Below are 24,338 nucleotides of genomic sequence, written 5' to 3'. Positions count from 1 at the left end.
CAGTCCAGATGGGCATTTTTCTTTTATTTGAATAAACACCCTTGAATCGTGACCCCCTGTAGTCCAAGTCCTTTTTCTGGTTTGCCACAGGACACACAAGAACACCTGCTTGTGACTCAGAAATGTTCTCTCTGACCGTAGTCCCTATGTACAGAATAGATTTCCTTGTGTTACTCCTCCACCCTGACATTGGTTTTCCCTAGTGATCCTTTCTGGAGTTCACCCAAACCTGGCAAGTATTCATCCAGCCCTACTTTGTGTCTCAACTGTTCTGGTGATGCCACACCGTCACAACAGCATATTATTTACTTTGCTCCACATTAGGCCCATTAGCTGCTAAAACTGGGAAACCACCAAAATGTGATTCTATTAAGTGTGCACTATACAAAAAAACCTCACTCGCATGCTTGTTTTAATAAACCACCGTGTTGCGTTGCTCCAGATGGTGAGGTCTTTTTGCTGCACAGCTTGTGCAATGCAGGTCTTTACCATGCTGCACTTGTAGCTTAGCAAAGAACTACAGGAAGAAGTGCAGGGAGGGTATGTGTATGGGAAACGAGCAGGGAGTGGGCAGGTAGGGGGCGTTAAGGACTGGGAGGCACCAAGCACCATTAGTGTTGTGGAGCGGAAGAGGCAGCAGCACTGCTGTGTCAAGGGAATGGGGTAAGTGACGGGATGACCGTTAGGATGGGGCGAATGCGAGGGGCAGGGGTGATTAAATCCCTCTTGTGGGAAAGGGACGCCTGGGATGGGGGGAAAAAGGGGAACCCCCTTCAAAAAGGCAGGTTGGAGTGGGACAGAGGGAAGTGCTATGAAGTATTTATGGTACAGGAAAGACCCTTAGTAAATACAAATGGAGTAAAGACATGAAACCCCGCAGAATTAATAATACCTATTTTATAGAGAATAATGCAAGCTGAATTGTCTCTTAACTCATGGAACATTCCTTTTGAAACACGGTTCTTTCATAGGCAAGTTAAGTAAATTCTATAATACAAAGTTTGGTTGGCGGGGTAGCTTCTGTGATCACAAGAAGGAGGCAAACCTATTGGTGGCATTCTCACAATGTATTATTTTAAAAATGATAATGCCTCTCTATCCCTAACAATAAGGGTTTGCCCTACCTAAAATAAACTAACTAGGGTGCTTGTCGTCCGGTATGTAATCAAAATCAACAGTCCGTCCTCTGTCCAAAAATTACCCTATACTGACCCTTCCACTATTCAATCAACACATCAAACCAAAAGGGGTCCAGGAGAATGACTCCCTTCTCCTCGACAGGCTTCTCAAGCCTCAGTATGTTATCCTGAAATAGTTCTTTGAGATATGCTGAACCAGTACCTTAAGTTCCTCTAGAGGACTTGCCGACCTCCTAGTTTTCCCCTTTTGTTCTTTAAATACTGTTCTTTAGTTTACCAAGATAGGGTCTTGGCCCTTGATCCTTTTCGAATCTTGCAGTGTGCTTTATTATTGACCACACTTAGTTGAAATATCAGTTCTATTTGGATTGGCTGAGTGGGGCTTCAAAGTGTCCTTTACACTCTTTGTGACCTTCACATTTGATGAGGCGAGCGTAATGATTAGCTCTACATGCTCCACTTTCTTAATATTATTCACAACCACTGGGACAAGTATGCATAGCCCCTTTATATTCTTCACTTTCTTTATTATATTCACAAATACTGGGACAAGTATGATGGGTCCTGATGTACTTATTACTTGCTTTCATAGGTTTCTCCAGCCCTTCTCCCCTCCAGGGTCACCCGCCGTTCCCTTTACCTCTTCTTAGTTGGGTTGGCGTCACCGGTTCTTCCGGTTGGGTTGGGCACACTCTGCTACAATGAACGCAGCCTGCGTTGTTTTGTTCTTCCTTTTCTGGTTTGCTCCGCGTTGCCCGTTCTCCTGCAGTCTCAGCGTAGTTGAAGGACCAGCCGGTCCACCCTGTTTGGGTCATGCCACCGCCTTGAGCAGCTTCACAGGGACACGGTTCAGTCTTCTGCCTGCTCTGTGCCTCTTTCTCTTCTTGGTTGCTTGCGTCCTCTCAACCGCGGACCTCTTGGACTCTCCTGGCTTCTCCCTCTTTCCAGGCTTCTCCCTCTTCCCCGGTTCAAACTTCCCAGGCTCCACCGACATTGCATATCGGTCCTTCCTCTCTTTTTATGAGGAAGTTTTGGGTCTTACCTAACCTAGACCTGTAATCCTTTGTCTCTCTCCTTTGAGCGTTTGTTATTTCTTGCTCGAACCTCTTTGTTTCAGTATGGTTGGCTTCCAACCACGGAGTACTCTTCATGTTTTTCACACTCTTCTTCTTCTCAGTATATTTGACTTTCTGTTGTTGGTTTTCTGTGATGTTATAATAACAAACACTGTGGTGTAGCATGGTTCACAGGAAGTTCTGGTGATACAGGTTTTTTTCATTGAGGGGTTTAAGTTGTTTCTTGATGGAAGGGGAGTCCTTATCTGCAGGAGGGGAGTCTCTCCTTGTGAGGTCCCACTTGTTGCCACCCCTAGGAATAATGTTGCATAGCGGACTCACCTCCCTAGCCTCACAGGGTGAAGTGACAAGATCCTGTGAATCGTCACACTTCCCCGAGGGCTCTGTTTACAAGATTTAACAAACATTCTTAAAGATATATTGCATACTGTGCAGGTTAAAGAAGGAAATTAATATTTTTCTGCAGAAATCGGCCGAAATTACCAAATCCATTTTACCTACCCCACCAAAAGACCTAAAATACATACCACCAAAAATTCGAACTACAAAAAGTTTGATCCTTTTGTGGTATGTATATTTTGGTGGGGTAGGAAAAAAAACACCACCCCGCTCACTATACTATATAGTATAGTGACTGGGAGTTGCGGGGGACACCCCCGCAGCTGAGCCAAGTAAAAAAATAACAAGCTGCGGGGGTGTCCCTCGCAACTCCCCACTTAGCATACTATACAGTATAGTGAGCGGGGGTTGCAGGGGACACCCCTGCAGCTGCCCGACAAAAAGAAAATAGAAAAAAAAGAAAAAGGTCCCTGCGGCACCAGTTCCCGATCATGGAAGTGAAAGAGAACCAGCTTCACAGGGACACAGCGCGTCAAGGATTCTGTTAGGAGAGACGCAGTATTTTTCTCCCTCTTCAGAGAGGGAGATATCTATAGTCCCAGAATATTTAATGGCTTGTTGTCGGAATAGGATTTCCCTTTGCAAAACTACCCACGTTGAGGGTAGTGAAACCTCTTGTGCAGAATTCGTAATTGAGGGGAGCTATGAGCTATTTAGCTCCTGCTGCTACCATAGTAGAGCCTGGTTAGCTTCAAACCAATAGCTACCAGAGCTACATTTGTCTCCTAGGGCCAACTGGTGCCTTCCGAACCTGTAAGTGTGACATTCATTTTGGGTATTTCAGAATGTTAATAAAGAAGAATTAGAACACATCTAATGCACAATGGTTCATACAAAATACAAACAAGTTAGAGGAGCAGCATATCTAGTAGCTCCTGGTTCTCCTACAGTAGCCCCTGCCTACTGGGTGATGCCAGACACCCAGGAGCTGGGTTTTAACACCTGGTCATTGAATCGCAATTTCGAACCCTGTTGGGTTCACCAGAGAGATGTATTTGGGAATCAGAATATTAATACTCTGAGTTCTGGTGAACATAATTTTTCCTTGAATCTGAATCAACCATTAAATATCTAAAAATGTTCCCTAGGGAGTTATTCACTAAACAATGTAAATCCAATAAAGTTGAAGTTTATAGTTATGTAGGAAAAGCTAATCAGAACATTGGGGACTTCAAATCCCACAATGCCCTGAGTACTGGGACGAGGAAAAGGGACTCCGAGGTACTAAACTGCAAGGTGCAGTCTACTGGTTCTAATGACCCACAACGGAGCGGGACTTTTGAATATATAAGGCCCCGTCAGGACAGGTCGTTGGAACAAAAATGAGAAGGTGGAGTTGCAGTGACCACCAGTCTCAGTTGCATTGGAAGAAGAGAGGAGCCACCGGTGCCGCCGCTAGTTTTGTAGCGAATGTTGGTCCAGAGAGGGTCTTCGTGTTTGAACCTGATTTCAGAGGTTGCGCATCAGGAAGCAGCGTTGTGGCAGGCTTTCCCCCTGGCGAGAGAGGCTCTCCTAATTGTGTCGAATGTCCCGGTGGCTGGCGAGCACCGGTGTGCACTGGGAGCGAGAAAAACTCCTTTCCCGTTAGGCACGAGCCACAGGAAAACCAAAGCAGGCTGCCGTGTAGGAAGCAGCAGACAAGGCAGAGCGAGCAGTGGCAGCGGATCGCCCGGATGTGTGTGCTGAAGCTTATGAGTTTACCATTCTCGGGTAATTCCCGGTGGCAAGAAGAGAAAGATTACAATCGTTGTTCTAAAAGCCAACGCCATTGCCAAAGTAAAACAAGGGCAATATTGAAGCAAGCTAGCCAAAACCATCATTGTCAAAGCAAAGAGTGGGCAATACTGAAGCAAGCTAATTATGTTATGTTGGGCATATTTGTAGCGCGCACCTTCACCATTGGCATCTTGGCGCGAGGATGCAACGTAGAAGGACAACAGCCACCACGGCTAAAATAGAATAGTTTTAAGAAGATGACGAAAATGAAAAAGGCCGCTAGTACCCCTCAAACTAACCGGGAGGACATTCCAAAGTTTGCTAGCTGCCACAGAAAAGGCCTGTCCGCCAACCATAGTCAAACGAACTTTAGGAACCGTAACCAAGCATTTGTTTCTAGATCGGCGAGCCCTACTGGTTACATACGGTACAAACATGTCTTGGAGAAAGATGGCCCAATCTTATAATGGGCCCGATGAACAATACAGAGAGATTTAAAATATATTCTCTCTTCTACATGCAACCAGCGAAGTGATCCAGGACTGGCTGATATGAGGGCCATACGGGTTAGCCGTGGCTACTCGAGCGGTCAGGTTCTGAAGTAACTGTAGACGATGAATAAGGCCTTTTGACTGAGCTAAATACAGGGTATTACAATAGTCTAAACAACTGTTTACAATTGAGGAAACAACTATGTGAGTTGGCAAAAATGGCGAAACTCTACGAAGCACTTTCAGTACAGAGTGGCCAGATTTACAGACTGCACTAACCTGCAAGCCCATGGAGAGGGATGAAAATAAATAGACCCCCAAGTTTTTAAGTGCCGTCACTGGAACAGGAGACTCCCCAAGTGAATAAGGCCAAAAAGAAGAAAACCAAGACTTGGAGCAAGAAATAGAACAAGAGACACCCACCACCAGGACCTCCGTCTTATCTCCATTAAGTTTCAGCCAATTTCTGCCCATCTAGCCCATCACGGCAGGAAGACAGCCACACAAGCGAGCTGACGGCTCCGGTCAAGATCTAACCGCACCAGGATCGGTGTGACATCTGCATATGAGTAGCACGTGAAGCTGTGCGAACTCAACAAGGGGCTGAACATAGATGTTGAACAACATAGGGGGCAGGGCCGATCCCTGAGGGATACCACAGGACAGAGAAACAGCAGAAGACAGGAAAGGAAGCAAGGACAGTGATTGGCCCCTGCTCGTCAGAAACAAGTTAAACCAGGCCGGCACATTACCTGACAGGTCGGCAGAAACAAGGCGGTTGAGGAGAATAGAATGGTCCACGGTCTCAAAGGCCACAGACCGATCTAACAATATCAGGGCCCCAAATCTGCCTCCATCAAGCAACCTTGCTAGATCATCCACCACCGAAACTAACACTCTCTTGGTGCCCTTGCCTGGCCTAAAACCTGACTGGAAGGGGTCCAACAGATAAAAAGACTCAGGAAAAGAGGAAAGAAGGGCATACACCAAAGCTTCAAGGATTTTCATAGAGAGGCAGTAAAAAAATAGGGCGGAAATTAGATAGATCAGTTTCATCCAGTGACAGCTTTTTTTATAAAAGGGATCACAATAGCCTGTTTAAGCGTCTCAAGAATGCAGCCTGATTGACATGAGGAGTTGACCGCCTGAGTTAATAAAGGTATTAACTCTGGCAGAAGGTCATTAAAGACCTTAAGTGGAACTGGATGGAAGGGAGCTGCGGATTTAAGTTTCCTAGCAGCTAAAAGAACCATATTGTTCGAGAAGACTGGAAAGTCAGACCAGCCTGGCAGCCGAAGGTTGCCTTGATTGGCCAGTTGTCTGAGCAGGAATAATCTGTTCAAGCAAAATACAATGACGAATACTCTCATCTTAGTGCAGAAAAATGGGGCCATGGCATCACAGCGTAGCTGGGAAGGAGCTATGCTAGGTAAGAAACGAGTCATTGAGGAAAACGATTTGACCATGGAAAAAATCTCTTTAGAGCAATTGAGGGCCGTCATAACTTTGTGGGTAAAGACATTCTGTTTAGTCTGTCGAATCATGGCATGATATTTCCTAGGGAAGGTGATATAAATTAGTTTTTCGCTAGGTTATAGGATACATGCCATTTCCGTTCTGCTTGCCGAAGTTCTAATCTAGCGTGTCTAAGTTCTTCTGAGAACCAGGGCCGAGTAGGATGCTTATGCACTCAGAAAAACAAGTGGAGCCAGATTATCTCATCCACTAACAAAGCATGCCATAGAACATTAAATTCAATGGGAACGTCAGTGGGTCAGTTTGATTTAATAACAGACCTCTGGTTCCTCTTGAGTAACATGGTTGGATGCAAAATATCCAAACTAGGGGCACCAGCTAGTAAGAGTGTAACAAGATGATGGTCAGACTAGGGCACCAGATGAACAGGTAGCACTGAGATGTTAGGATCAGATGAAAAAAGTTGATTCAGAATACCACCTTGTTTGTGAGTATGTTCACCAACCAGTTGAATAAGACCAAGATCAAGAAGAGTATCAAAAAAGGATTGTAATGAAGGTACATGTGGAGAATTGAACCGATTTATTCAGATCACCAGTGACTATAAAATGACTGTATTTGAGGAGCGAGGCAACAAGCTCCAAAAAAGGCTGCACAAAACTGGTATGGGGGCCCAGTAGGCGATAAGTGATTAGAAAATTAATAGAGTGACAAGAGGAGGTCACCAGGCGTACAAGTATATCCTCCATTGCTAAGTCATGAACAAATGGTAGTCTGGAAAAGTTCAAAGAGGATATGAAGATTATTGCAATTATCCTCCTCCCCTCCCCGGATGAACCGCATTCCTGTCCTGATGGATAATAATATATCCATCGTAGAGGAACTGTGGGAATAGGGGAGCAGAAGTATCCCTTAGCCACGTCTCTGTGAGGCATAAAAAATCCGGTTGTTTACTTGGTTGACTTGTTATAACCATCATTGCCAAAGTAAAGAGATGGCAACATTGAAGCAAGGTAACCCAAACCATCATTGCCAAAGTAAAGAGGAGCGAATACTTCACAGAGCATATAATCTATGTTGGCTAAATAACAAGAACACATTTTTGCAGGAAGATTGTGACCATTGTTGCCAGAGTGTGGAAGAAGTGATAGTTAAGCAAGACACCAACAAGCATTGCCTAACCCAAAGAGGGGCACGTGTAATAAGGAACCATGGTGCGCAGTTAATTGATGAGAAAGTGGGAAAATAAAGGTGGCAGGAGAGAGGCCCACCTAGCATAAAATATCAAGGAGGAGAGGAGCATAACCTGCATTGCCTTTGGCAAAAATAAGAGTGGAATAAATGGCACCAATGTGTATATTGTCTTCCCAAAAGAAGTTGTGAAATTCAATGTTGTTGCAAGTTAAAGACTTTTCTAAAGGTTGAAGTAGACCTTGCACAAACCGCTTGTAGTAGTGTTAGGAGTGTTTGTCCTGGCAGGCAGGAATGCCAGTACAGGGCCCTTTTTAGTCGTAGTCTTGGGTCCTTCCTTTCCTCCATCTCCCTCTCTACCTGCGGTGTCCCCTAGGGGTCTAACCTCTCGCCCTGGCTTTTTAACCAATACCTAGCTACTATCGCTTACTGCATTAACATTTTCTTCTCAAACTTCCAGTGCTATGCTGATAAAACCCAACTCATTTTCAGGCTTCCCTCAGACACCTCCTCTCCTTCCCTCATCTCTGATTGCCTAACCGCCATTCAAAACTGGTGTGCCGCCAACGATCTTTGTCTAAATGCCAGCAAGACTGAGATCCTCCTCATCGGTACACCTTCATCATCCGTTCCCCTCAACCTCTGACCGGCCTCCCTTGGCCCTCCTCCTACCCCTACCTGTGTGGTTAAGAATCTCTGGGTCATCTTTGACTTGACTCTTTCATTCTTCGCACAAATCTCTGACGTCTCAGAAAAGTCATACTTCCTACTGCACCTCCTTAGAGGCACTCTTCCTTTCCTCTCCTTCCCCCAGGAGCTCACTGTCTCCCAAGCTCTGGTTCTCTCTAGGTTGGACTACTGTAACAGCCTCTTTCTAAATCTTCCTGCCTCCACTCTCTGCGCTTTACAACTAATCCAGAACAGGACTGCAAGACTTGTCCTTGGCCTTAAGCCCTGGGATCGTATCTCCCCAGCTCTGAAATCCCTTCATTTGCTCCCAGTGGACGCAATGATTAAATTTAAAACTCTCTGCATTACCCACAAGGCTTTCTGGGGCCTGGGTCCAACATACCTTCAACTATCCCTCCGTAAATACCTCCCCTCTTGAGCCCTTTCCCTCCTCTACTTATAACTCCCTCAAGGTCAGTCGTTTTTCAAAGAAACGAGCTGGGGGCAGATCTTTTGTCTTCAGCGGGGGCCTCCCTTTGGAACAGCCTCCCGGCCTCCTTGCAACTAGAGGAGAACCATCTCCGGTTCCAGAAGCACCGCAAGACCTTCCTCTTTGCTTCTTTCTTTGCCCCTCTTCTCCCCTGCTGATCTGTTCAATCTCACAGCAACATGCTCCTGGCCACCCTTTGTCCTTCTGGCCCAGGTACCTGCTCACCCTCCTGCACTGCCTCCAAGCCACCCCTTGCACTGGGATTTTGTATCTGTACCCATACAGTCCCCCATTCATCTCTTGCACTTATCAGATATACCCTATCTGACAAACCATGCACTCGCCTTTGCCTGCATTTATTATTTATTGCATTTATTGATTTTTATTGCACTTATGTATTCTGTTCTCTCCTTTGTGCTTGACTTTCCATTTCTCCCCCTTCCTCGCACTTTTTCCCTTTTCTCTTTTCCATGCACTTGCGCGTTCTTAATGTCACTGGGCCTAGTAAGATTGTTTTTATTATCCCTTGTTCCCCTCCCTTTGCTTGGTCGTGCTCTGAAACACTTGTGTATGGGCACAATATAAATAAATTATCATATCATAGTCCTGGAAGGTTAGTGGACCATGAATAAATCATTGAAGTTTTGAATTGTGGTTGAAGGCAGTGAAGAAGTGGCAAAACGCCTAAAGTGTTTCATGAATTGTTGGCAGAATCATCTTGACAAACATTGTGTTACAGTTCAATAGTGAAAGCGTTTTGTTTCTTAAGAAAAAGAGAAATTGTGTTGAACTCTTTTCAGAAGGGGAGAGATAAAGACATATCGTCCGGTTGAACTGTTGATTAAAGTACAAGTGAAAGACTTTTAAAGCAAGAAGAACTTTATGATCCAAACTTGGTTACATAACAGAACTTTCTTATTTGAACTGTTAATTGAAAGTCCTGTTCTAATCTGGGTAAAGGGGATCCAACCCAAGTTACAAGAATACACATTTATTAGGTTTATATTGACTGTTATTTCTGTTACATTTGAATTGCCATATATTCCCTTTTATGAGTTGGATGTATGTATGGGTGTGAAGGACAGATTCCTTTTGTTAGCGTGTCCCTTTAGTTTATTTTAATAGGCAGGGGGAAATCATTGTGAGGTTAGGGATAGTCAGGTGTTTATCAAATCCTTGTGATTTAATAAAAGTGGCTTCTTGTGAAAAACCTTTACCAATTTGTCCACCTCATATTTCTGACCATTCACAACTGGTACTAGAGGTGTGCATCCTCTTGCAATTTGTTTGTGCCAAATAGTTTTGGGGTAGATGTAGAATATCGAAGTGGGAGACCTGGTTCCATCTCCAAATTCCCACATTATCAACTTTCCATGTATCTAGCAGAATTGGGAGTGCATAAACCAGTGAGTACTATAAGAAAGAAAAGAAGCTCTATGTAAAAAAAAAAAAAGCAGGGCTGCCTGGAAGTGGTGTAAGGAGCTGTTAGCCAGGCAGTGTTGACTTAGGTTCAAGTTCTTGCACTTAGTTGTAAGTTTACCCGTGTAGAGGAAGAATTGTTATTGAAGAAATGGGATGTTGGAAATGTGCAGAACAGGGTTTTGGACCCCTGATCTGATGAATTTTAACAAAATGCTCAACAATTATAATCTGCGCCCACCCTCTTACTTTGTAGGCCACTTCAATATGTGCCATTTCAGAGACTCACTACTCTTTCGCCCCACTTGAAGTTCAAGACTTACCAATATATTCATGTTTTACTATCCTCTTTCGGAACTATGAATATACCAATTTTACAAGCATTGGGACAGACCTCAGAGCCATGGCATCAACATTTTATTACAAAGTTGTGTGTTTGTGCACACTGGGTTTTCTAAGAGTGCAGTAGTTTGTGATAGGTGTGGTGGTAAAATAGTTATACTGTGATGCAGTGATGAGTGATATTGTTTTGTTTTCTATTCGTACTAATTGATGGCAATGGTCTGTTTCAGGAGACTTCAGCCATGCTGAGCTGATGATGATGACTATTTCAGATGTGATCAAGCAGCTTCTGGAAGCCCATGACAAGGGAAAAGACGTGAATCTGAACAAGTGAGTAACACCATTACCAGGTAATCTATGGATTGATTAATTCTGATCAAGCGTGTGTGAGAAACCATAGGGTATCTTACCCACTAGTCCCTGGGGATCTATCCTGCAGGTGGCCAGGACATGGCCATCGCTTTTGAATCCAGTTCCTGGGGGTGGACCAGTGCGGGAGGATGACCTGGGTGAGGGTTCTCTGGGGAGTGGGACGCTGAGATGCGGTATCCCCTTCCCTGTAACACCTTTAACCCTTCCTATCAGATAAGGTACGTAGGAACTCTATGCCCCCCTTTTCCTACATAAACCCTTTCACACAGACAGCCCGCACTGGTAGGAAACAGACTTAACACCCAAGCAGTATACCTGACATGTCCCAATGCAATTCCAGGCGAGGTCAGGCAATTACTGACCATCACTCACACCTGACTTCCATTAAGCTTGCCCAAATACATTTTTTTTAATTTTTATTTAAAATTATATAGTTTGTTACAAACTTCATTTATTGGTCAAGTCTTTAGATAAGACGTTGTTTCAGTATTGTTAAAAATGATTAACTTGTTGATTCAAATGGCCTATTCATCAGGTCCAATATATTTCGTAAAAACTGCACTATTGTAAAGATGAGGTTCTTTTCTTGTCCATTCATTATTTGTTCCCATCATGTTTGTGTCCATTTCAATTGATGAGATCTTAAAGAAGGCTCGAAACTTCTGTTTCGTTTAATTCCGGGCACCTCATTGTAAGGTGGTAAATTGTTTCCCGTTCGTCAGATTTGCAGAAGCAACAGTTTGCCTCCGATGGTGGGAGTTGTTTTGTCGCAGTCAGGTAGTCTCTAGTCGGCAGTATGTTGAGTCTGATTCTCATGTATGTATCTCGTATTGTTGCATCTGGAAAGTTTGTAAGATACATCAGTGGTTTGTTAATTGCTTGTATGTCTGACCGGCATTTGATGTGTCTTAGGTATTTTGTGACACCGCTGCAAGTCCTTATCCAATCATTTGTCATCATGTGTTTTTTTTTTTTTGCCTGTTGTGGCCTTTTTATGAGCATTTCGGTTGAGGTCTCTTCGGATTCCATTAGTTGAAATAGTTTTTCTTTCCAGGTCTTTAGTACTGAGTTGTTCATTGCCGATTTGTTTTCTCTTAAAATATCTATTGCAGGTATTCTATTGTTTGATAGCAGTTTACGTAGAATGTCGAGTGGTTTCCATTTCACAATGGAGGCCATGGATTGGGTGGCAATTTCATGGCGTATTCTGAGCATGGGGTATGAAGATGGTAATTTCAAGATCTTTTGCCAAAATGCTCCTTCTAGTCTCAGCCAGGTAGTATTTTGTATATGCAACATTGACTCGCTTCCGTATGTAATTGCTGGTATAACCTTTTGTTTGTAGTAAGCCAGTATTGGTTTCAGTGAGAATTTGCCATATTTTCGATGTATTACACATCCCTGTCGTGCTAGTGATTCTATCTTTGCTTCTAGTTTTAGAATCCATTGTTTCTCAGTTGACGACTGGTTTAAGGTTATGCCTAGATATTTATATGTTGTTACTTCATCAAGTCTAGTTTCGTTAACTGTTAGTTTTAGAGGTTTGTCTCTCTGGAATGGTTGTTTTGTCAAGGACATCACTTTTGTCTTATCAATGTTTATTAGCAACTCATTCTTTTCCATGTACCCACTCATTAGATGTAAGCGTTCCTGTAGTCCAACTGTTGTTTTGTCCTGTAGTATGATATCGGATACATCATTATCGGTACTTGAATTGAATTTATTTTCGGTGAATTCAGTATTTTGCTCTTCATGTGAGCTTCAATGTCTGAAGTATAAAGATTGTAAAGTGTGGCTGCCAATGGGCAACCTTGTTTTAGTCCGTTAATGGTGTCAGTAGAAGCAGTTGTGATGCCGTTTTGTGTCATTCTTAATGTTATTGAAGTATTTGTATAAAGCTGTTTGATCGGTTCTGATATTTTTGCTGGACAATTCCATGTTTTTAGTTTTCCCCATAGGTTTTGTCTCGATATTGAATCGAACGCCATGTCTAAGTCAATGAAAGCAGCGTGAACCTTTGTCTTATTTTTTATGGCTTCCAATTTGATAATGTTCATCATAATCAGGTTCACATTTGTTCCTACATTCGCAGTGAAACCTGTTTGTCGTACTGCAAGAAGGTTATTTTCTGCCACCCATTGCTTTAGTTGTTTCTGTAGCAAAGATGCAAGTAGCTTTCCTAAGGGATCCAATAGTGCTATGGGCCTGAAGTTCCTAGGATCCTCTCTTGGTCCTTGTTTGTAGATTGGTATTATTGTCGCTTTTTACCAAGAGTGTGGAATCTGATTTGTTGTGTTGATTATTATTAGGATGGAGTTCATAACATTTGCCCATAGCTCAGGCTCTTTTCTGATTGCTTCATTTGATAGGCCATCAGGTCCCAGTGCACGCAAGGTGTTCAATTTTGTTATCATTTCTATTAGATCTTAATTTTCATACTGAATACACCATCGGTTTGTGGGCTGGAGTAGATTATTGTTCACGTCTGTCTTTCGCTTTGTATAGATTGTGGAGAAATGCTGGATCCAATGTTGTTCATTGACATTGGCTGGCAAATCTTGTTGTTTTTTATCGTTGTTGTTGAATAAGTTCCAAAGATATCTTAAGTTGTGTGTTTTGTATGTTTTCATTATCGCTTTGGTGTCTTTTTGAAGCATTATGTTCATATATTTTTTTCCAATTTACATACGTCTGTCTTGTTTTCTTTATTTGCCGCTCAGAATCCTGATTGTTGATTAGCCTCAGCCTTCGTATTATTTTTCTCATCTCTTTTTTCTTTTCTACAAGCTCAGCGTTAAATGTATGTCGGTGGTGTTTAATTTTGTTGCTTTTTTTTCCTTTGAAGTATGGTTTTAGAAGAAAGTTATAGTTCAGCTTTTCTGTGTCTGATGTTAAAGGATGTTGTAAGTTTTGTGCTAATAATTGCGTTTCTACTTTGTTTATTCGAAGCCTTAAGTTTTTTCCTGTTATTTCCAGTAGTAAAATTGGGAGTTGCTTTCTGGGTTCCGTTAAGCCGTGTCCCTTTGCTGATAGTTGGTGATGATCGCTGGTAAGATCTATCCTGATCTCCATGATTGATTCTTTCAATTCTTCTGATAAATATAGTCAATGGCTGCTGATGAGCTTCCTCTTTCCCACGTTGGTCTCGCTTTTCCTGCATCGTCAGTCGGTTGTTTAAGTGGTATGAAGTTTCTGATACTCATTTCCTTCTGCCACCTCTTTGCTCTCGTGGTTAGAGTCTCGTTTTTTTTCACTTCTCCTTTTTCTGTGTAGAGGTGAATGTTCAAATCTCCGCAGATGATGACTTCTGCTTGCACGTACTTTGCTCTTGTTTCATCTATTTTCAGGAAGATTCCGTCCATAAAGGCGTTATCGTTGATCATTGCAGGGTTTCAGTGTACGTTCGTTATTGAAATGACACGTTCTAAAGACTTCACACTCCCTTGGATGTCTTGTTGTTGTACAATTGTTAATGTATTTTGGGTGCACGGGTTTATGTTAGTAGTGGTTGCAATTCTCCAGTTTGGCGCTATTTTAATCAGTGTGAGTAATCCTGAGGAGGGTCTACCTATTGCCCCTTTAATTGCCGGATTTAGTAACGTAATGAACCCGTTGCAGGGCGGTACTTCCCTGATCCACGTTTGTTGTAGGCAGATGATGTTGAATTTTTCTAACTCACTTGTCGATTGGTTGCAAATATCAAATAAGGGGGGTGTGGCTTGGTGGTCATGTGAGGAAAAGTGCTCTAGGGAGAGCTCCTGGTGATCCGGCATACATCCTGCAAAATAGTGCAGTTGCACTGGCCTGCCAATGCCAGAAATATGGGATCTGGACTATGAACCCTGGCAGGGCAGTTACTGTTGATCCGGTGCCATATTAACCCCGAGAACGGTGGATTTGGGCATGTGAAGTGCCCGGCATCGCAGACTTTCAGCAGGTAAAATGGCGGCCGCAACGACAAAGGAAGGAAAAGAACGAAGAATGGCTGGGGCGCCTCTGAGGTGAGCGGCCACAGTGCGGGCCGTGTGGGGGGGCCGAGCGCCTTTGGGGAGACCGCAGCTCGGAGTCGCTGGCCCCGTTTGCATGTGTACGGGAGCGCAGGACAACACGAGGCGGTGAGCGGCCGGCGCTAGGACCTGCCCGTGTTGGCAGGCGAAGAAGGCCTCACAAAGAAGCTACCGAAGTGCCCCTCGTACGCGGCGAGGGGCGCCAATACAAAGTAACGAAAAGCCAGAGAAGAAGGCTTTCCGAGCAACATTGTAGCCGCGGGCCGCGGTACAGGAGCGGCTGAGTGAAGCCAGAGCTGCAATAACTGTACGCGAGTGACTGGAAATAGCAACGAAGTGCCAAGGTGGCACCAGCATATGATGATAAACTCAAGGCAACGAGGGCAGAAGGCCCGGACTGGAAAATAGCACAGCAATCCACAGCATATCATAGGACACTGCACTGGCCAATTACAAAAATAGTGCTGGCATTTTGACACCGCCCCAATACTCGGGAAAGTGAAGGTAGAGACAATGTGTGGACTGGCTGGCTGACACGGATAGCCCTGAATGGGATGAGGGGAGACCGGACGGGCCTGTGAGCAACTGGCTGAGAGGGGCTGCGGGCATCAGAATTAAATGAGCGCTACCCCAGCCGGGGGTGAAGAGGCAAGCGTGCTGGCCAGCTGGCATCCCCAGTGAGAGGCGGAGTCAGGGTGTGAGAACACGCTAAGGGGACCATGGATAAGGCCTGACACCCGAGGCCGGGGACACTAAATAACAGCAATCACCTGTTGGCGAGATGAGCAAATATCCCAGGGTGCCCCCTTGGAAGCATAGCCGAACGCGGCCACGTGGGAGGGCACATTCCACCTCAGAGACCAAAGTTGGCTCCTGGGGCGGCCCCCCTGAAGCTTGGGTGGCAGTGGAAACCCGCCCCCGCTGGGACTGAAGATTAGAGGTGATAGGGTGGACCTGCGACTTGGGGTCATAGTGCCATGTCTAAAGAACCTCCAAGACTGAAGGGGAAACCGCTCACGCTAGACGACTATACTAAGACGTCACCAGGTCCGGAGGGAGCCAGGAGCAAAGACAAGGCACTCGCTGGGAGTGTGGCCGTCATGAGTACGAATCAGGAGGTCCTTTCTGCGATCGCTGATTTGAAGGTGGCCTGGGAGAACGAGCTCCAACTGGCAGTGACGGAACTTAAAACAGCGCTGGAGCTAAAGGTTGGGGCGGTGCAAGAGGATGTGAATTTACTCCGACAAGATGTTAGGTCACTGGCGGAGCGCACTGAGACCTTTGAGAAGGAGATGAGCCTGAACACGGCGGACTGCGCTTCCCACAAGTCGGAACTTCACTCCTTGGTGCAGCGTATGGGCAATCTAGAGAACAGAGTGGAGGAGGCGGAGGGGTGAGCCCGAAGGAATAATATCCGCATCGTTGGCCTGCCGGAAGGAGAAGAAGGCTACAACCCTACGGAGTTCATTGAGAGTATGTTGCTAAAGGAGATAACTGGAGGAGTGTTGTCTCAGGGGTTTGCGGTGGAAAGGGCGCACAGGGCCTTAACAAGGAAGCCACCGCCAGGCAGTCCACCTAGACCGGTGATTGCCAAGATCCTTAACTACAGAGACCGAGAAAGAATCCTGGAATATTTCCGAAAAGGTGGGACAATACAGAGCGGGACGGCAAACATAACAGCTTATACGGATTATACCCTGATGGTGCAGCGGAGCCGAATGAACTTTGGGGCCGTCAAGAGAAGACTACGAGAAGCGGGACACAAATACATGTTGCTATACCCGGCGAAGCTGAAAGTTTTCCACAAACACAGAACTTTGTTTTTTGAAACTCCGGAAGATGCTATGGGATGGCTCGACGTGCAGCGTTGCCCCCAGGAGTCGGAAGTTCGGATGGGAGAAGGAGGTGGAAAGGATAAGTAACGAGCATGGGGGGCGCCGGAGGGTGTGGGGACATAAGACTATGTGACTTGATTTGAAGCGGCTCGGCGACTGGTAGTGCCAGGCTGGGGAAAACAAGATCCGTGAGCACTATGATTATGCTCTAGTTGGGGAGTCTCGCGGGGCCAATCTTCATACCCCCATTTAGAGTGTAGTTAGGTCGCTGTTAGTGCGGTGAAACCCTGCTGGGGTCTTGGCCTGGGAATCCGGGGTAGATCCAAAAGCGGGGGAGCCTGAGATCCAGGGATGGAGCTGGGCATTTGTTGAGGTTGGAGTAGGGTGGGTGGGGGGGAGGGAAGCGGTTGTGTGCAGTGGATTGTTGTAGTTGGGGAGATGTTATGGGGTACGCCTACACCCCAGGAAAAGCGGAATGAACCATGGGAGACCTTAAGGTAGTCACTTGGAACGTCAGGGGGCTCAACAGTTATTTGAAACGGAACAAGGTCATGATGTACCTGTGCAGACAGAAAGTGGACATGGCCTTATTACAAGAAACTCATCTAACGCAAGATAAACTGGAAGTGATACAGAAGAAGTGGAGGGGGACAGTGGTAGGGGCAGCATATTCTGCCTATGCAAGAGGGGTAATTACGTGGGTGGCCCCAGATGTCCCGTTCCAGCTGCTGAGCTCTGTGGCAGAGACAGATGGCAGGATGGTGGTGATGAAGGGGTTGGTGGAAAACAGAGAAATCTGTATTGTGAACACTTATGCTCCGAACCATGACACGGCTGCGTACTTTAGGACCCTGTATAGCAAATTTAGCGGTAATGTAGGGGGGCCGTATTGTGGGGGGGAGACTTCAACTGTGTATTAAACCCCAATCTGGATAGATCAGACACTAAAGTGGGTAGACCCACCCTGGCCACAAAGGCACTGCATGCATTGTTGGCGGATTTTGGGCTGATAGATGCATGGAGGTCATGTCATCCGCAGGACAGACAATATTCACACTATGCAGCCCCACAGGGCCTTTACACTAGACTAGACTACGTGTTTGTCACGCAAGAACTAATGACAGACATACCACAGGTGGAATATAAAGCCAGAGTCCTCTCAGACCACTCGCCACTGATGCTAGTGTGGCAATACCGACCCCTGCAGGGGAAGAACCCAGATGGCGATTGCGTGCAGAGGCGCTTAAAGATAGTGTATTCAGGGAGGATATGCGGGAGGAAATAATAAGTTATTTTGAGATAAATGCTGGTAGTGTCAAAACAGCAGGCACGCTCTGGGAGGCCTTTAAAGTAGTAGTGAGAGGAATCGCCATAGCCAAGTCAAAAGGGTTGCAGAATGGGATCCTGGCCGTATTACAGGACTCCGAAAAGGACCTAGAAAGGGTACTGGCACGGGGTAGTTTTACCAAGATACAGAAATGGCACTGGGCCTGCAACAGAAAAGTGCTGGGCAGTGGGAGAGGTTATGCAATCTCAACTATTAAAAATATATAGAGAGACAACATGCTGAAGGAGACAAACCAGGGAGAGTCCTGGCGTGGCTCTACAAAAACGAGACCCTTAGGCCCCCAATCAGAACAATAGTGAAAGATGATGGCGACATAGCGGATACGCAAGAGGGGGTTAATCAGGAATTTGTAGAATATTACAGACGCCTCTATGGGGATGGGACAGAGAGCAACAGAGAGGAGATAGGGGACACACTGGAAGTTATTGGGTTGCCCCAGATTAGCGCAGAGGAAAGGGAGGAGCTAGATGCCCCGATCACCCTAGAGGAACTAGAGGAAGTAGTGAGGCAGCTGCCCACGTGTAAAACCCCGGGAACCGATGGACTCCCAAGCGAATTTTATAAGGCATATAAAACAGAGGTGCTCCCCCCGTTGCTGGAGATGCTTAATGAAGCATATGAAGCTGGGAAATTACCGGAATCCTTGCGCGAAGCAATCATCATACCACTCCCCAAGCCCAATAAACCTGGTAGTGACTGTGGCTCCTATAGACCTCTGTCGATGTTGAACCAAGATAGTAAGATCTTAACGGCGGTCCTGGCACATAGACTAAAGGAGGTCATCAGCAAGTTAATACATCCTGACCAGACAGGATATGTCCCGAACAGGAACATTTTGAGTAATTTGAGACGACTCCATCGAGTGGTCGAACACACGGATGGGGACACAGGCGAGATGGTGATAGTGTCACTGGATGCGGTCAAGACATTTGACTCGGTCAAATGGCCCTGGTTAAAAGCGGCCCTAGCCAATTACGGGATGGGGCCAGGATATCTTCACTGGGTGGAGCTAATATATAGTGCTCCACTAGCGAGAGTGAAGACAGGAACGGTGATTTCTGAAAGGTGGCAACTTGGTAGGGGCACCAGGCAGGGATGCCCTTGGTCCCCCATGCTCTATATCTTAGCGTTGGAACCTTTGACGATTTATTTAAGGCAGCAATATGATTCCATAGGCATTGTCGTTGGGGAGACGTCGCATTTAATATCATTATATGCAGATGACATGTTATTGTATGTGCGGTACCCAGAAGAGAACCTTCCATATATACTGGAAGTGATGGAGAGGTTTGCAGAACTATCGGGTATAGCTGTAAACCCCAGTAAGTCCTGTGTGTTTCCGCTGGGGAGATATAGAGGGCTCTCGGCGGAGAATCTGCCGGTTTTACAGGTAACGTGGGAGGTCACAACCTTTCGATACCTTGGGGTGGACTTATACCACACGGTAGAAGCCGAGCATAAGCATAATACTGAAAGAGTGGTTAAGAAACTGGCGAATAGTATGAGATTCTGGGCGAAACTCCCCTTGGCAATGATGGGGCGAGGGGCGATGCTCAAGATGGTGGCACTGCCCAGATTGCTGCACTGCTTCGCGAACGTCCCATACTCCATACCTCGGAAATTCTTTCAGGCTTGACAGCACATGCAGGGAATTCCTATGGCATGGCATGGGATGAGGAATAGGGTAGCCCTATGGAAATGACAAAATCCGTATAAAAAAGGAGGCATCAAATTACCAAATTGGGAAGTTTATTATATAGCAAGCCAGTAGCTAAATGGCTTTATGAGGAGCCTACTTTGGAACATAGGCTGCATCAGGGGGACTGCGGTCCATATTTCTTGAAAGAAATGATATGACTGCCCAAACGGGAGTTGAGAGGACGCCCTAAGATGTTGGGTCTTGGGTGGGGAATGTGGCAAAGAGCATGCCGGATGATGGAGATGCCATCCCTGTGCTCCTCGCAGATCCCACTGGCCACGGTGGTAGGAGCAGAAAGGCAACTAAGGTTAATGATTAGGAAGCACTGGGAACCAGTCGGAATAGCAACCATGGGAGATGTGTGGCGGGGGGGGGGAAGATACTAGAATTTGAGGAGCTGGTGGAACAAACAGGGTTGGGTGCCGGGCAGTATATTACGTATTATGGGATGGTGCAGCGAATTAAAGATACTTGGTCCAAGGTCAAACTGACAGAGGAACCGGAAACCATACTGGATATGATATAGCGGAAAGGGGGCACGAAACGTCTAGAGTTTATGTGATGATAATGACTCGAGTGGGCAAGGAGGTGGTGCAACTTAGAATGGACTGGGAAGAAGAAGTAGGAGACCCAATGAGCGATGGGCTGTGGGAGAGAGTACAAGGATATCATAAAGTATCGAGAAACGCTAGGCTGCAGCAGATACAGTTGTATATAACCCACAGAGCATACATGTCGCCACTACAGATAGCTAAATTTAAGAATGCTGGAAGCCAAGTGTGCCCCAAATGTAATGAGGTAAATGCAGGAATGGTACATATGTTCTGGGCATGCCCACTGATAGCGAGATATTGGGGGGAAATAGCGCAGAAAATGAAAGATAAGGGGATCTGTATGAAAGTGGATACTGTGTGGGCTTGTTTGTTGGGAGTGTTCCCCAGACCGCGTAAGCTTAAACATGTAAGTAAATTAAAAGATCTAGCGTATGTTTTGGCAAAGAGAAGGATTGCAATGGTTTGGAAAGCATGTCACAGGCCCAAAGTGAAAACGTGGTGGAGGGACTTGCAGAAGTGGGCGGAGGCAGAAACAATGGCATGGTAGGAAGCGTGCAAAGGGGATATAGAGGGAGAAGCGGGAGGCCTGTCGGGTTGGACGCAACTGATAGCAGAACTATTCGGGCCCTCGTATGATGGCCCAAGTGATGGTGATTCAACGAGCCTGGCGGAAGAGGGCTCCCCACCGCTTGAGACGGAAACTAACAATATAGGAACGTAGGCTTGGAAGGGGGGAGGGGGAGGAAATACAGTGAGCAAGAGCATAATAATGTATGTGTATATGAGAGCAACTATGCATTCACTAAGTTTGGTTTGAATTGTTTTTCTTGTTTTTTTTGTTATTGAATAAAACCAATAAAACATTTTTTTAAAAAAATCAAATAATAACGCATTCCTAGTGGTGTCTTGTCAACATAAAAGGGCCTTTACTAATAAAGCTTTTGCCAATCCTTACCTCTAAATACAAATAGTGTGGGAAACCATGTTATGCAAAGAAAAGGGTTCAAGAAGTCAGGATATAGAAGCCGTTGCCTTCCATTCTCCATGTTTTCTGCATGGGACAAGGCTGCACACTCGAGTTTAGCACAGTGTCTGGCTTCTCTAGCACGAGGGAGCGGTAAAAACTTCAACATTATGGCCTTCTGTGCTAAAGTCTCTTTGCCATTCAATGTCTCTTTTTAAGACAGGACCAGAGGGCCTGATGTAACACGACAAACTTCAAAATTCCTTTATCCTGAGAATTTCACATGTATAAATTCTCACAATATTCTCAGTTTGGTCTCCCTCGGGATCGGACCATGGATCGCCCTCCTTCGGGCTCTGACCCCTTTTTTCACAATGTTCACGATTCGGTCTCTCTCATTCGGGCTCGGACCGACTTTATCTACTTTGTTATAAACTTTCTTTACTGTCTCATCATCAACGACTTTAGATTGTGTGCAGGATTTTGCTTGACCCGTCCCAGGACCACTTGGACACACAATCCTTTGCCACTCTTTCACTTTTGTCAACTCCCACTCAATACCTTACAGAGACCTTCGATTGAGCACCCACATGGTGCCAGACCAGTCTGTCAAAGGTATTGTATCTTTGTTTCAAAGTTCAATCACTCATCTGCAGTTCAACTTTCCTCGCATTGGTTATCACATGCGTTTCATACAATGTTCGCCATACAATGTTGCCTCTTCCAACCGTGGCTTCAACACAGACAAGCCTTGTATCACCATCCCTAACTAACCGGCTGTGTTGATTTCACTGACGCTGCTCTGTTGTTGGAGCCAAGGACAGGACCACAGCAGCTGGCGATTCTCCCCACCTTGACTATCAACGCTGGAGTGCCCCGGGTACCTCTGACGCACAATGCAGGATTGCTCTGCCTGATTTCCTGGTCTTATGCTTCCTACTCTTGAGGCTTCATGAATGTAACGGTTCCTTATCGAAAAAAGGTCAAGGGCACTTCCCTCTTTGTGATCCCCTTTTGTTTTGCCATCTTTCTCCTCTTTTTAAACTGCCATCTTGGAACTGCTGTTTCGTCATGTGCTTTGCCTCGCTCAAAGTGTGCTCTCATGCTCCTACTTTTATCCGTGTGGGGAAATTCAATTGAAGTCAGGTGTGTATGATGGACAGTATTTGGCTAACCATTGTATTGGGACACATCGGGTATACAGCCACAGTGTAAGTCAGTTTTTTCTCATAGCGGGCTGACTGTGAGAAAGTGTCTATGTTGTGAACGGGGGTGGGTGGTAAGTTCCTAAATATCCTACCTGGTAGGATGGGGAAAATGGGTTACAGGGATGAGGATACCACATCTCATCATCCGGTGTCCCACTCCCGAAGACCCCTCATCCAAGTGATCCTCCCACACTGGTCCACCCCCAAGGACTTGAAACCAAAAGCCATGGCCGTGTCCTGGCCACCTTGATGACAGATCCCCAGGGACTAGTAGGTGAGACACCTTCTGGTTTCTCTCAGTATCCAGATGAGAAGGGCCAGAAGTGAAAGTTAAAAAGGTTATATTAAGAAGAGAACAAAGAATTGTTAATCGAAGTGGTCCTGCGATGGGTCAAGCAAAATCGTGCGCACAGTCGAAAGTCTTCAATTTTGATATAGTAAAGAAAGTTTGGAAAATGAGATAAATTTGGTCCGAGCCCAGCAGAGGGAAACTGTTAGGGAGAATTCTCATAAATGGCTGATTTCCCTTACCTAAAGAGTCCCCCAGCAGCTTTGCTGGATCGCTAGGATTTTTTTTTCACCTGGTTGTGAGCCTTTTTTTCCCACTCTTACATGTGTTTTGCTATGTGTATTTCTACTGTTTGTGTGATCTTTGGCACTGGAGCCTCACCTGCTCCCTGTGCAACACTTTTTGTGTGTGTTAAACAGCACCTTCAGTGCAGTGACACAGGGTTGTCTTTGAGACTTTCCACTGACTTCATTTTTCTGGGGCTGACTACTGTCTCCCAGAAACAGGTAAAGTTGCCATTAACTTTATATAGTCACTTTAAACCATAGATCCAGTACACCCCATCTTCCATGGAGTATTGGAAAGGGTTAACTCTTATCCCTTTTTGTCTGTGCCTCTTGGAGCCTTGTTTCGCTCCCTTAACATTAAGACTTGGCTGGTGGCAGTGGTATCTACCCTAACTTTTCTACCACAATTATCTTATATAGACGTGGTAATGTTTTAGGCTATTATATTAGCCTCGAACATAAACCTGCTTGACCAAATACATTTTATTTCGGTTCCGGCTGGGTTTAGTCGCCATTTCTTTTTGTTAAAGTCTCGGGGATGATTCCTTTCTTTGCTGTCTTTTCGCGGGCTTCTGCACAGAAGCCCTCCTTAAGGTGCCTGATAGTCTGGGTAGGCAGGATGTGAGGGAGGGATCTTTGGACCCCTGCCATGGGTTGCTGTAGTAACCCAAGTCGCACTCTTGTCTGATTGGCTAAGGGGACTGGCCTTGCCAGGCCAGCCACCCTGCTGTGTGATTGACAGCCAGGCTGTATGAATGGGGGGAAAACTGCATATCAAGCAGGTCTCTGGGACTGGAAAGACAGAGTCGCCACTGGAACGAAAGAACCAACGAGGAACTGGAAGAAGAGGACCCCTACAACGACTCATCCGCCCGGTGAAGCCCTGCTGCAGGTCCGAATCTCCAAATCCGATGACGGAGAAGATCCTCCAGGAAACTTCTTCCCTTGAGCTGGTGGGACCAACCAGTTTGCCCAAACTTCAAGCCAGGACCCCTCCTCTAGTCGAATTCTCTGTACAGAGCTACAGTGGGCCGGATAGCCAGGAAGGTCAAACCCTGCTTGGGTTTTAAGCGCACCTTTTATTTGTTGTTTTGCTCTGCTGCTGGCTTCTTCCCTGGGTGGCGCAGGTCCCTCCAGTGTTCCTACTTCTGATCAGTCCGACAGTCGCTTCAGGAACCGTGAGCTTGCAGGAACCACCAGGAACGTCCGCCTCAGCTACAGCTCCCTCTCCGTTTTAAGGTACTGTGCAAATCCGGTTGTCCGTTTCGTTCAACCGCGGTGAAAGTGTTTGAAATCTTTCTCCAATCCGAGGGCTTGTCCTTCTCTTCTCTTTAAACTATCTTTTCTACCAACCAACCTCGTCCGGA

General features: G+C 45.7%; 1 protein-coding gene across 2 annotated transcripts in view; it reads left to right on the top strand.

The window, feature by feature from the left end:
* Positions 1 to 24,338, top strand: part of ELP3 (elongator acetyltransferase complex subunit 3) — a 1,295,792-nt gene that overhangs the window by 131,149 nt on the left and 1,140,305 nt on the right. For both annotated transcript variants that reach the window (XM_069605694.1, XM_069605692.1), the window contains exon 2: positions 10,639 to 10,738. In XM_069605694.1, the coding sequence (XP_069461795.1) occupies positions 10,662 to 10,738 (77 nt within the window). In that variant the 5' untranslated portion in view covers positions 10,639 to 10,661. The remainder of the gene's footprint in view (positions 1 to 10,638; positions 10,739 to 24,338) is intronic.

The sequence above is a fragment of the Ambystoma mexicanum genome, chromosome 4p, assembly GCF_040938575.1.
Source record: "Ambystoma mexicanum isolate Mex_15411 chromosome 4p, UKY_AmexF1_1, whole genome shotgun sequence".
Lineage (NCBI taxonomy): Eukaryota > Metazoa > Chordata > Amphibia > Caudata > Ambystomatidae > Ambystoma > Ambystoma mexicanum.
This window is presented reverse-complemented; position numbering and strand designations above follow the sequence as displayed.